The following is a 14,242-nucleotide window of genomic DNA, read 5'->3' on the forward strand; positions in this document are numbered from 1 at the left end:
GTTGGGTACCCACGGTGCAAGAAACAGGTTATGACTTTTTGTCTGACGCGGCGGCAACATTGTATTTGGCGCCCTGAGCGCGCTTCACTCTCACGGGAATAGATGGCACCCAAGTATAAAATCCTCTCCAAACCCACCGCTCCGGTTGTTGCTGCCAGCGGTGGTCCGGCATTCCCTCATTCACCGCCTCTTGTTGTACCTCACCGCCGCCATGCGGCCACCAAGTCGACAAGGTCCGTAAATTTAAGTTCAGTTCATACTTCTTCTTCGGGTTAAGGCTCACCTTCGTGCACACTTGTGGCACCTATAATTGACACAGCACCAAAGCAAAACACGAGGCCAGTCACTCGCCGCACACCACCACCACACCCCGAGAAAGACGAGCACGCTACGCCGCCGACACGGTGGCTGCCGAGGAGAGACCTCATACCAACGTTACTGGAACACTCAGTTGGGAAACTCGCCGTCGAAACCTGGGCCGCTGGCATCCAATGAGACCGAGCTAAATACGACAACAGCGCCACTCGTTATCATTTGTCTGTACTGTGGTCACCTTGAGCTTTTATAAAGCCTGTTTTTGTGTAAAAACAAACGGAAAGGACCCTTTTTGTTTGAAATTTATTGTAGTTTAGCACAAAATAAAGGGGCGTGATGTTTTTTATAATCTTTGGTTTGCAAGGTTTTGCGGAACAATTAATATTGTTTTTATACAACCATGCCTCAGCGGTGCTTTCAGGTAGCGCGTCCCGACCTAGGTGCATTTTAACTTCGGTAGTAATTCGCGGCGCGTCCGCTGGGGAGACGGGGGTGGCACCCCTGTAACCTCTACTGCTGTATCTGTTTAGGTACCAAAATGCCCGATTAAAGCCAAAATAGAAGTGACGTGCAGTTCCTCGAGTGGCCGCTGCGGGAGAAATGGCGGCGTTGTGTTCGCTATTAGTTCGGTTCTGGTGGACAGATTGGGGCAACTTTTTCTGAGCAGTCTCTATGGCAGTTTTCCAACAGAGTGGTCTAGTAACGTTGCCTCATACCGACGATGCTCATACCTCAGCGCCCTCCGTGGTGGCGCGGAACTCAGTGTTGTTGCAGAACTAACTATACCTGGTTCGAGTCTAGCTCCGAACACGATCTGGTCGCTCGCTCCCCACGGGAAGAGTGGCCAGACTCATCACCTAAATGTATTTCATCCACCGTGCACTGTCCTTATGCTACACGCGCAGAGCAGAAGCCGCGGGCCGATATTCGTTGATTTTTGCGTGGCATATGTTCGCACCATGGAGTTCAGCCTTTCAGAATCACAGGGCATTTACCGCCAAGTTCGTGCTTCTTGCTTCCGCATTCATATTCGATTCGGATTCCGTCACCATGGCGCAGGGAGAGCGACAATGATACGTTAGGGATTCGCCACGCTCTACGTTTCTCGGATGTATGGGTGGATGGATGCTAATGGCTCCATCCACCCATACATTGGGTTCGACGGAATGGCGCTGACGGGGAATGACGTGTCTGACAGCGCTCCCCCGAAGGGCGTATGCGGCGCGTGTGCTGTGCGTTTCTATGGGAAGCAACAGTTCCTCATCTGCTCCGCTGGTTGTAACCGGCGTTTCCACTGTAAGTGCATAAACGTAGGCCAAGAAGATTACAACGTTTACATGGCAAGTGGTAAGAGCACCTTCAAGTGCACGGGCTGTACCAGGAGACGCAGCCTGTCACCAACGAAAGCCGGCACGAGTTCTCCTTCGGGTGATGTGAATACTACTGACGCAACGCTGGACGAGGATGCGCTCACCGCACTGGCTGGAAACTTCCCCCCACCCGGTCTTGTACGTGTCATCGAAAGCCTGTCAAGCAAGCTCGATGTACTGAAGGCCGAGATCATGTGCCTCAGGGCTGATAACAACAGTCTTCGTTCAGTGGTACAACAACTGCGGAAAAACGTCATGGAAAGGATGCCACTCCCGTCATCCTCGCCGCCCCTGTACGCCTCCGTGACCGCACATTCGTCTGTCGTGTCATCTGTCGCGTCATCCTCGAGATCGACTCGGGACGCGCCAATTCCATCGTCTGGGCCTCCTTCAACGCGTGAGGCTTTCGACGCATCTCCCCGACGGCCTGCTGGGATCACGAACCCGGAAATACTTTCTGGAAATGGTGCGCATGCAGCTACCGAAATCACCGACGATGACGGCTTCACCATGGTTAGACCGAGACGACGTACCAAGCCGTCAACTGGAAGAGCTAAAACAAAAAAGGTGACTGCTGTTCCTCGGTCAAAACGCCCTTCAGCGTTGTTTGTTTCTAGGCTTGCTCCGGACACGAGTGTCGCCGACGTGATGGCACTAATCGCTCCTTTCTTAGAGGGAAAGCCAGTCATCTGCTCCAAGATGATAGCTAAATTTGATTCCTACTCTTCTTTCCACTTGTCAGGCGACGAGTCAGTGTTTAATGCTATCAACAATCCTGAAGTGTGGCCAGAGGGCAGCATTTTTCATCAGTTTTTTGGCCGACTTGACAGCTCCTGTGTTCACCCTGTTAGCGAGGTAGATAGTGGAAATGGCCCAGAAGGTTAGTGTTTTCTATCAGAATGTAAGAGGCTTACGTACGAAGGCTGCCGAGTTTATGTCAAATTTGGTAGGTTCTCCGCACAATATTTTTTGTCTTTCTGAAACATGGCTTTGCAATAGTTTACCAGACACTAATTACTTCAGTCCGAAATTCAATGTATATTGCCGAGATAGAGACTATTCTTCTACAGGGCAGAAGCTAGGCGGTGGTGTTTTGATTGCCTGTGAAGTCTCTGTTGCCTCGCATAGAAGGTTTGACCTTGAATCTTACTCGGAATGTGTATGGGTGGAAATTAAGGCAAGTGACGGTTTTAATTATCTTTTGGGTACGTATTATTTTCCGCCTCTTTCTGACCAGACAGTTTTTATTGAGCATTTTGAGGCAATCAGAAAACAAATTAATTTCGATAAGTACCGTGTGCAAATATATGGAGACTTTAATTTACCAGGTGTTGACTGGGCACTTCAAAATGTGAATATCAACAGCATCACAACTAACAAAGCATCTTCGTTATTATCTTTTATAAACTTCTGCGGGCTCGAACAGCACAATACGATAAAAAAATAGCGTAGGAAATATTCTTGATCTTGCTCTTTCGAATATACCGATTTTAAACTTGAGTCCTGCCTTCGATCCCCTTGTACAAATCGATGTTTTCATCCACCTTTTATTGTCCAGTTTTATCTTCCCTTCAGGTCACGAGTATCGTGTATGCCATCAAATTATTGCTTTTCGAAAGGTGATTATATGAGTGTTTATAGATCTATCGAGAATTTTGACTGGAGCAATGTTCTTGCTATGTCGGATGTCGATCGCGTTAGCGAGACGCTTACCTCAGTTACTAAAGATGGTATCGATAGCTTTGTGCCTAAAAACATAAACAAAATTTCCATCTATCCTAACTGGTTTTCGCAAGAACTTAAAGTATACCTACGCAAAAAAGAACATTTTCACTGACTCTTCAAAAATACTGGTTATACACTTTGGTACACCAAATTTAGCATATATCGTGCTTTAGCAAAAAAATTGTTCAAGCGTGATAAACGTTTTCACCTCGATAGCGTTGAGAATAGCTTGATTCGTCGACCAAAAGAGTTCTGGCAGTTTGTAAAACACCACACGCGAGATGCAAGTCGAGGCATCTGTTTACGTGATGATGTAGTGCACACACCGGCCTATCATTCGTCGCCTGATGACGTTGCAAATATTTTTGCCGATTATTTTAGCAAATGTTACACTAGCTGCCACGGGTCTTTCCAGCCTGGTGACGATAAGATAAGCTGTCATGACTTCTTGCATTCCGTACAAGTGGACCATGTCGAAATTGCGGAAGCGATAAGAAAATTAAAACCAAAGTTTTCAAGTGGTGTTGATGGTATACCGAGTTTTATAATCAAAGGATGCGGTGATTTGTTTATTCCCATTTTAAAGCACATATTTAATCTTTCGCTTAGTTCTGGGGTCTTTCCATCTCTTTGGAAGAAATCAGTTATTGTTCCGATTTTAAAGAGTGGTGATGCCTCGGTTGTTACGAATTATCGTCCTGTTTCTCTGCTTTGTGGGTTTTCTAAGGTTTTCGAGATTGTTGTACATACCCGGATGCTCTTTTATTTCCGTCAAAAATTAACACCTTTGCAGCATGGGTTCCTGAGTGGTAGGTCTGTCCAGACTAATTTGTGTACTTTTCTTGATTTTTGCGCTCCATTTGTTACAAATAGAGGGCAGGTAGACACAATATACTTTGATATGACTAAAGCTTTTGATAAGGTCAGTCACAAATTACTCTTGCATAAATTATTTTTATATGGTCTATCCCCAGAGTTATGTCAGTGGTTCCAGAGTTACCTGTCACTCCGCTCGAACTCTGTTCGCGTTGTTGATAGTTATTCCCATAGTTACTTTTCAACGTCAGGTGTTCCACAGGGGTCAATCCTGGGCCCTCTCTTGTTTTTAATATTTATAAATGATATAGTATCTTGTGTCCAGAGTTCCCAGTTGTTACTTTTTGCTGATGATATCAAGTTGTTTAGAATGATTCACTCTCCTGTGGACTGCGAGATCCTACAGCGTGATGTGTCCCTCATTTTTCAGTGGTGTGAACAAAATCTATTATTGCTTAATCCTGCAAAAACAAAGGTCCTATCCTTGTGCCGACGCCATGTGCCTTTCAGTTTTACTTATCATCTTGATATCATGCCAATTGAACGTGTACTGTGTGTGAAGGATCTTGGCGTGTACGTTGATAGTGCCTTGTCTTTTAGAAATCATGTATCTTTTGTGGTAGGAAGTTCTATGAGAGTTCTGGGAATCATATCACGTTTGTCGAAGAATTTCAGGAGGCCTCATTGTTTGTTACATCTTTACAAATCTTTAGTTAGGTCACGTTTGGAATTTGCCTCGGTAATATGGAACTCAATATCTAGGGCACAGGCCTTGACCATCGAAAATGTTCAAAAAAGATTGATTCGTATTGTTTACGATAGGTACTTTGAAAGGCGCTGTTATTATGACTATGAATACATACTTAGGTCATTTTCGCTTACACTCTTGTCTGAAAGGCGAACGATTCATGATTTTGTATTTTTGCATAAGGTTGTGAATAGTGTAATTGATTCGCCATCAATGCTCAGCAAAGTTAATTTTCATGTTAACTTACGCCATACTAGACATCCCGTATGCTTTGATGTACGTTCACCTTGTTGTACTTCACCGCTTTCTCGGATTCAGACATTATACAACAGCATTGCTCCTAAGCACCTCGATTTTTGTACATCCAGTTCATTGTACCGCCATCAGTTGAATAACCTTGTAATTTACTGATAACAGTTTGTTTGTTTATTTGTTTTTGGGTGATGGTAATATACCAACGTGTTTCTAGGATTGAACAGGTGCACTAAAGTGAAGACCGCTGTGGTTGTTTTTGGGCACTGAAAATAAAGTCATTATTATTATTATTATTATACCCTTCATAACTGGCGGTAGCTTGCGCCAACTATAGCATAGACTGTCAGTTAATCTGGTACGGACTAGGGCTGCCGATTTTTTCCCCTACAAAAGTGTCTGCAAACATGTTCATATATTTGTGTGAATGTTTGTAACATGCTTCATGGGTGTCCCCAGATAAAATTATGGATGAGCGGAGCGACTGCGCCTTTGGGTGCTATACCATTTATCAACCTCTACAGACACTGCGATTGGAACACGCGGGATAAAAACACCGAGACCTAAACTGTATGTCCTGATGTGAGCCGATTTGAAGAGCAACCGCAGATTTATGTTAGGTCATTTCCGAGCGATGGCACCTCAGAAGAAGGATGCGTAAAATAGCGCTCCGTTAGACGATCAATGCGGATATTGCCCGGCACGTTAATATGCGAAGCAACAAAACGTTATCTGCTCTGTTGGTTGCATAAGAAAGTTTCACTGCAAATGTTTGAACATCTGACTCGAAGAATACGACTTTGTCATGAAACCTTGCAGTAGAACCTTCAAGTGCACGGATTGTACCCAACGCCGCAACATGCCGAATCCGGCCGAGGACACGGCTGGTGCTCAAAATGACAACTATACAAGTTCTTCATTTGCTGCCTTAGCTGCAGCACAAGAGAGTCCCTACGTTCCCGTCGGTTTACCGCGCGTGATTGACAATATGGCGAGCAAGCTTGACGTCCTTACGGCTCAGTTGAATTGCCTGAAAGCGGAAAACAAAAGCCTTTGGTTCGTGGTCTTCATTTTGTGCAAGACTGTTCTAGACCGAAGCCCAGGCTCTCCTAGATCACCTCAGGTCTATGCAACAATCACGGCCTCGACGTCGCGGCCGTCTCCCGTGGCATCCTCGCCTGTTTTCGTGTCACCCGCCCTCGAACATCAGAGGAGCCTCCCTGCGTCAAGCCCGAACTCGCTCAATCCCGCGGAACGGGGTCCCGCCCCTTCAGCAACAGGATTTCGTTATGGCAACGAGGCGACTTTGAAGAACTTTATGGGCGACCGCTTCACTACGGTAGACCTATCGTCAAACCAAGGCTTCTACCGATACCGGAAAGACAAACAAGGTATCGCTGTCGCTAGGCCTGAACGTTGTATGGCGCGTTTTGTACTTGGCCCCTATACGTCCGTAGCCGATGTCCAGACACTTGTTGAGCCGTTTTCGGAAGGAAAACCATTTGTGTGCTCGAAGGTGATAACTGGACTTCCATATTAGTCTTCATTCCATTTGTCTAGTGATGAAGTAGGGTTTGATACAATCAACAAACCAAACGTTTTCCCGGAGGGCAGTAATTTCCATTAGTTCTTTGGGCAACTTGACTGCGCTCGTTTCCACCCAGTTGTAACAACACACGTTGAACATGACGGAGGCACGTAAAATGTTTTACCGGAACTGCGTACAAAGGCTGACAAATTCATATCAAATCTTATAACAACCAACTTTGATATTATTTGCTTGTCGGAAACGTGGCTTCGTACTGGTATCCCGAACTATTTTACACCCAAATATAATGTCCTTCGCCGCGGCAGGGACTATAACGGCACTGGGCTTAAACTAGGAAGAGGTGTTCTGATTGCGCTTGACTCTTCGCTTATGTCACATCGCAGTTCGACATGGAGTCGTATTCTGCATGTGTATGGTTCGAAGTTAGAACAGCGGACGGCGTCAGTTTCCTTATAGATATTCACTATTTTCCGCCGATATTCAATGAAACAATTTTTGTCAAGCATCTTCAGTCACTTGAGCAGCACAACGACTATACGGAAATTTAAAAAGATTTTAACCTTCCGGAGCTGATTGAACATTAGGAGTTATCGATATGAGCGATGCCATTGCGTCATCTAAGGCAACTCGTGTGCTATTTTTCAGAGCCGGCCAAATTACTCATATTTTGTAATTAAATTACATTACTAATTACTTTGCTGAAAATTGCTTAAAAGTAATTAAATTACATTACAAATTACCACAGCCAGAAAGTCATTAATTACCATTACAAATTACTTTTAAAAGTAATGACATTACTTTCGCATTACTTTTGTATACTTTTAAATATAAAGGAGCTATTGATAACTTCCTTTTACAGATAACTTTATTTACGTTATTTACACAGTTCATGGCACACAGCTAGAACTCTCTGTTGCATGTTTACCGATAAACAGAGGAACGCACGCGACTGATCCGTTTCCCACCCAAACCCGGATAACTATTTTTGGAGATGACTGAGGACCCTACGCGGATTATCTCTGGGAGGGGGGAGAACAATTGTCATTGTTCGCAAAATCGCGTCGAGGGCCGTTCGCCAGGGGCCTTAGTTCGACCTACTTCCCCTCCTTCGTTTCCCGAGAATGTCGAGCAGAAAAGCTCGAATGGAAGGCACTTACCAGCCCTATTTCTCACAGTGGAAGATAACACAGAGAGGGTACGCAGTATGCATCAGAAAAAGTAAGCGGAAACTTTCAAGAGGGGCCAGAAAACGTCGAATGCAAAACCGCAAAACATAGGTAGAGAATCGCGCTGAGCGGGTTTTCACAGTTCAAAAGAGTGGCAGAAAGTGTCTAGCTGATAGCGGGCGCGAGAGTCGCACCAGCCGCATTAGCATCAGCAACATAGCGGCGGCCAAAGAGCGTTTTTTGGAAAAACGTAGAGGAAAAAGAAACAGTAAAATAAAAAGAAAAGTGCTCTTGTGTATTGTGGACACAGAAAATATGCCTGGTGCGAAAAAGTAATTAGGTAATTTAATTACAATTACCGTCGCTGGAGTAATTTATTACATTACCAACTTACCTGCTACAAAAAGTAATGAATTACATTACTAATTACTGGAACAAGTAATTAAATTACTGTAATTTCATCGACGCAGCAGCCCGTACGTACGGTACCGGGATGGATTGTTTGCAACTCGATATTTCAACCATACGCTTGAAAGTCTTCGGCATCAGGCGGCTGATCCGATTTTCTTTGGAAAAAGATATGGCAAAGTATGGTTTGCGCAAAGCGGATATTTTCAGTCTAGACTTTGTCCAATTTGTTTTTTAACCGAATTTGACAAGGAATGGTTTGTTCGAACCGCATATTGTGTGTCTAGAATTCCTTCAATTGTACTTTGAACCGGACTCCAAAAATCACGGTTTGTTCGAACCAATTAGGAAAATCACGGTTTGTGTGAACCGGAATTCGACTGTCTGGAATTCCTCCAATTTGACTTTGAAGCGGATTGGGAAAATCACGGTTTGTGCGAACTGGAATCTGTCTGTCCGGAATTCCTCCAATTTGACTTTGAACCGGATTAGGAAATTCACGGTTAGAGCGAACCGGAATTTGCCTGTCCGGAATTCCTCCAATTGGACTTTGAACCGGATTAGGAAAATCACGGTATGAGCGAACCGGAATTCGCCTCTCCGGAATTCCTCCAATTTGACCTTGAACCGGATTTGAAAATTCACGGTTTGTGCGAACCGGAAGCCGCCTCTCCGGTGCGACTCCGGATTGATCTTAGTCCGGATTTCACTTTCCGGACTGATTTCAAACCGTTATTTTTGCTAGGGCAGTAATTGCATTACTGCCAGCTCTGCTATTGTTTATGCATTTTGTGGGTTGAATTAGCTAAACAACTATCAGAACAGCGCAGGTAATATACTTGATGTTGTTCTCTGTAACATTCCGATCGATAACATTACAACAGTTTCATCCCCTACAATGCGAATGGATGTGTTCAATCCACATTTTCTGGTTGATATCTGTTTTTCTTGCAAGCTGCGCGTGTTGGAGACACCCGATTTTTATTGTTACGCTAAAGACGATTATTTTGGAATGTCTAAGCACTTCCACAACTACAAGTGAAACGACGTTCTAGTAATGGATAATGCCGATCTGGCAACAGAGTTTACTCAGGTGGTTAACGACTCCAAATACATCTATTCCGAAGCGCATATCTTGGATTCCTATTTGCCGTGATTGGTTTTCGAAAAATTTGGAAAAGTGCCTATGAAATAAAAATAATTTTCAAAAACGCTTTAGGAAAACTGGCTTGACTGTCTGGTATACAATATGTAGGATTCATCGTACTCCCGCTAAAAAGTTCTATTCGCGCGATAAGCGACTACACATTGATAATGTCGAACCAGGGATGGGCAAAATACATGCAAATATGTATCGAAATACAAATACAAAATACTTCGTCAAAAATGTATTTCATTACAAATCTAATTACATTTCCAAAAAGCATTTAATTACAAGATACAAATACAACCAAATCTATTTCGTCTCCTCCAAATACTTTTCCAAATACATTCCTCAAAATTTTAGTCAGCGACTTCAGGGCACCTGCGACGGGTTTCTGGGCATCTCATTTTAATTTTGCATCGCACACTCGAGAGTTAGTGTGCAAGGCTCTAGTAACGTAATAGAAATATGATCACAAAAAAATGGAATCAGCTTGGACGTAGTAGGTGAAGAAAGTACAGAGCTTTAAGTAGCTTTTTTGTCGATTAAATTTTGGTATTGACCAACAAAAAACCGAGACGACCAAGACGCGCAGCACTAGCTAGAGAATTTTTTATGGTTGCAACTCGCACCAGTTACGAAAATCCGGACGACCCGCACATTTAGGATGTTCCAGGGAAATATATGGATGGAAATCAAGCTGAAAAGCATCACAAGTTGTCACAGACACTTATTTAGCCAATCTGTCTGTGAACGTCAATTTCGTCACTATTCTAGCCCTGGACTAGCACCGTAATCACAAAGTCACTAAACGCTTGTGCTTGATTGAGAGACAATGCACTCTGTGCAGAACGTAGTTTTCTTCCTGCTCTGGACAGTCATAATAAATTTGAGGGATGTATTTTTGCCCACAAAATTGTATTTAATTACAATTGTATTTAAAATACGTAGGTTTTAGTATTTAAATACACACGTCAAATACATTACCCAATTCGTAATTAAATACAAATGCAAAATACACAAGGTATTTGAAATACGTATTTCAAATACTTGTATTTGAAATACTGCCCATCCCTGTGTCGAACGTAGACTAAATCGCTACCCCAAAACCTTTTGCAGGTTTGCAAACCATCAAACCCGGGACGGTGCACAGGGAATTGCACTGCGAAATCGTGCACATTCGTGTTCGGGTTCGGGTTCGTGGGCAGGCCGTTCCGTGGGACAAAAGCAGTCGCCCGTGATCGAGGGACCGAGTTGGTTCCGAAACGTCGGGATTTTTGCATTTAATAAAGCTTGGTTAGGGTTTCAAGTTGACGTTTTATAAAGCATTCCTAACCAGACGGATGTCCGTCGAAAATGTTTACATTACAGATCAAAATGCTGGTTATATCTTCTCATCTGCAGAAGTCGCAAATGTTTTCGCTGACAACATTTACACGATCGGTCCGCAGGTTGCACTGCCCTGTGACGCTCATATTACCTTCCAGGACACGCTTTCTGGTTTTAGAGTAGATAACGAAGAAATCGTAGAGGTTACCAGACACCTCAAGCCAAATTTATGTACCAAATCAGATATCATTGCAAGTCTTGTTCTCAAGGTTTGTGGGGACTGGCTTGCACCGATTTTGAAGCATATTTTTAATCTATCGCTGGGTTCTAGCGTATTTCCATTGTTGCAAAAGAAGGCGGTTGTCGTTCCAATATTAAAGGCGGGTGATGCTTCAAATGTCTGTAATTATCGCCCTGTTTCGCTATTATTCGGGTTTTTGAAGATGTTTGAAAAGCTGGTGTATAAACGTGCTATGTTTTATTTTCGTCAGGAATTAACGGCCGTGCAGCAAGGGCTCATGAAAGGTCGGTCGGTTGAGACCAACGTAGTAGTGTTCCTTTTTAAGTCACTTCGTAGCTGTGGTTTTGAACGAGGGGCATGTTGTTGCTATTTACGTCGACATGTCGAAAGCATTCGATAAAGGTGACCATAGGGTGCTATTGAACACGCTTTATTTGAATGGTGGTTGTTCGGCATTTTGTATCTGGTTTAAAAGTTATGTCTCATACCGTACAAATAGTGTCCGCATTTCTGGCACCCACTCTAAAATGTTTCGTTCAAGTTTAGGTGTCTGACAGGGGTCTATATTTGGGTCACTTCTCTTATTGACATTTGTTACGGGTATAACATCATATGTCAAAAAGGCTGAAATAATGCTGTTCGCAGATGACATTAAGATTTATATGAGTGTCAATTTTCTTGTTGATTGCAACATGTACTCCAAAGCAACCTGACTAACGTACTGCGCAGGTGTTGAGCGAATAGTTTGCTTCTACATCCTCTTAAGACTAGGGCTCTTTCTTGGTGCCGACGCCATGAAGTTGTACCCTTCACCTACTTGTTAGGGCAAACGCAAATCGAACGGGTGACTGTTGTTATGGATCTCGGCGTGAATTACTTTATGTTTTTTACGGTTTCACGAAAAAGAACATAAAGCTAAACTTAAGAAAATCCTCAGAAATGCAGATAACTTGGCGCCTAGAGACGCGAAAAAATAAGATGTAATTTTTCTTAATTCTCGTGAAGACAAAAAGTAACGAGTACGCTTCTACGTTACCGAAAAAGTAACACGTTACCGCCAACACTGATTCGAACTAGTATATGTGTTTTCCTTTCAAAAAAAAAAAAAAAAGACGTTTACAATACTTATTGATGTATGGAACAACCGAGGCAAGAGAAAATATGGATTTGAGAACACTTGGCCTCTCAGGCTTGAGAGATTTTCAAAACTGTCGTCTTTCTTCGGCTTTCTCTTTAGATTTTACAGCCGGCTACGTCAAGCTAATTGTGCAATTTGTCTCGTTATCTCAATCTTAGGGCGATTCTGGTGGTCCCGCCGTTTTGAAAAAAGCTCGGAAGTCATTGCAAGTAGGAATCGTCTCCTTCGAGTCTGTGGAGAGACCCTATCATTCTGTGGTATTCACCAAAGTTAGCTCTCACATCAACTGGATTTTTTATGCACTGAAGAAGCTCAAGTAAATGCTACCCTTAAGCAAACATTGGTGTATGTTTCTGTGTTTAAGTTTAACGGGCATTGCAAGATGCCTGGGTAGCACTTGCAGCGGCTGTCGCCCGTTTGTCGATAGAAACTGTCATGTATTGATAAACACGCTACCCTGACGTCAGCAACATGACGTCATCGCCCTGATAGCAGCGGCTATATAAAGAGAGTACGTAACGAATAAACCTTCTTCTTGTTCGATTCGCTACGACATGAGTCTGGTCTCCGTATCTCGGCCACGATAGAACAACTGGCGACCAAGATGGGATTTCATGGCGGCATCGGCATCGGCGGCAGCTCGGCACAACGGCCAGTCGAGTAACAACGCAGCATCGCGGAAGCCAGGAGCAAGCGTAACGGAAACGACGGGGACGGAGAGGGCAAGATCAACGGAACAGATAAGTGCACTGTTTCGACCGACATTATGTCAACGTCTCATCCTCAGCAACGCCTAGGAGGCATGTCTGAGTTCAACACAAAGAGCGACAACATTAGGTCGTACTTCGAGAGGTTTGAAAGTTTTGTTGACATCAGCGAAGTACCCGCGGCGAAAAAGCTGAAGTTGTTCTTGAACGTGGTGGGTGGTCAGGCTTACGAAAAGCTCAAGCAAATTCTAGTTCCACAGAAGCCCACCGACAAAACTTTCGAGCACGTGCGGGAGTTGCTAGAAGACCACTTCAGTCCGGAGTATTCCGTAATTGCCGAACGCTGCAAATTCAACAGGCGAATGCAACAAGAAGGTGAAAGCGTGAAGGATTTTATGACAGAATTGAAGCACCTAGCACGCAACTGTGAATTCAAGGCATTTCTGAATGAAGCTTTGAGAGACCGCCTGGTAGCAGGCTTACGCGACGAAGAGACTCAGAGAATATTGTTTGCTACGGAGGGTCTGACTTTTGAAGGCGCATGTAAAATAGCTCTTGAAAAGGAACTCGCATCGCGGCAAACCAGCGCGCTGCGTACAGTAGAAGCGAGACCGACAGAAGTTCACGCTATCAGCGGCAGCACATGCGGAAAAACGCGAACGTCACGATCAAAGAACAAAGAAAAAGAAAACAAACGGGAAACGCACGCGTCACGATTAAAGAAGGAAGGCGTATCAAAGACGAATCGCGGTTGTTATCGCTGTGGGAAAGGACACGTGCCTGACCGATGCTGGTATCGAAATACGAAATGCCGGGCGTGCGCAAAGACGGGACCTTTGGAAGTAATGTGCCAGGAAAAGAACCAGCGTCCGATAATCTATGTTGATACGTCAGACGATGACTCCGAAACATCGCAAGTTTATCACGTCGTGCTCATAAAGTTATTATAATGTACGCTAGAGGTTCAACTGGCGCTAGTGCGCTGTTGCAAATTGAAACAGACAGCAAGCAGTCCGAAATTGACTTCCGGTAATGCATTTTTACGGAAAAAAGCGAGTGCATTTCCCCTCTGCGCTCGATTATAAGAGCAAATATCACGAATAAATCGTACCTACTAGGCACATTGGAACATTTCCCTGATGCGCAGATGAAATAATTGGTCAGTTATGGCGTTTTTGCTTTAAAATCGTGGCATGAAAAACGGTGCTAAAACCGCTTCGTACATGTATTTTTGTGCACTGTCGGACACTGTTAGCGCGAACACGGCGTCGGCGCTTTCCAGCATTGGGGGATATACGTGCTAAACGAACGAAGAACATGTGGAAAACGAAGAG

The 14,242-nt window shown here is 44.0% G+C and overlaps 1 protein-coding gene across 1 annotated transcript; it reads left to right on the forward strand.

Moving 5' to 3' along the window:
• The first annotated feature begins 12,967 nt into the window (after positions 1–12,967).
• Positions 12,968–13,858, forward strand: LOC115328389. Its single transcript, XM_040500728.1, has one exon. It carries the CDS (start codon positions 12,968–12,970, stop codon positions 13,856–13,858), a length of 891 nt encoding a protein of 296 aa, XP_040356662.1.
• Positions 13,859–14,242: the final 384 nt, after the last annotated feature.

Source organism: Ixodes scapularis, unplaced genomic scaffold (assembly GCF_016920785.2).
Source record: "Ixodes scapularis isolate PalLabHiFi unplaced genomic scaffold, ASM1692078v2 PGA_scaffold10__122_contigs__length_95168666, whole genome shotgun sequence".
Lineage (NCBI taxonomy): Eukaryota > Metazoa > Arthropoda > Arachnida > Ixodida > Ixodidae > Ixodes > Ixodes scapularis.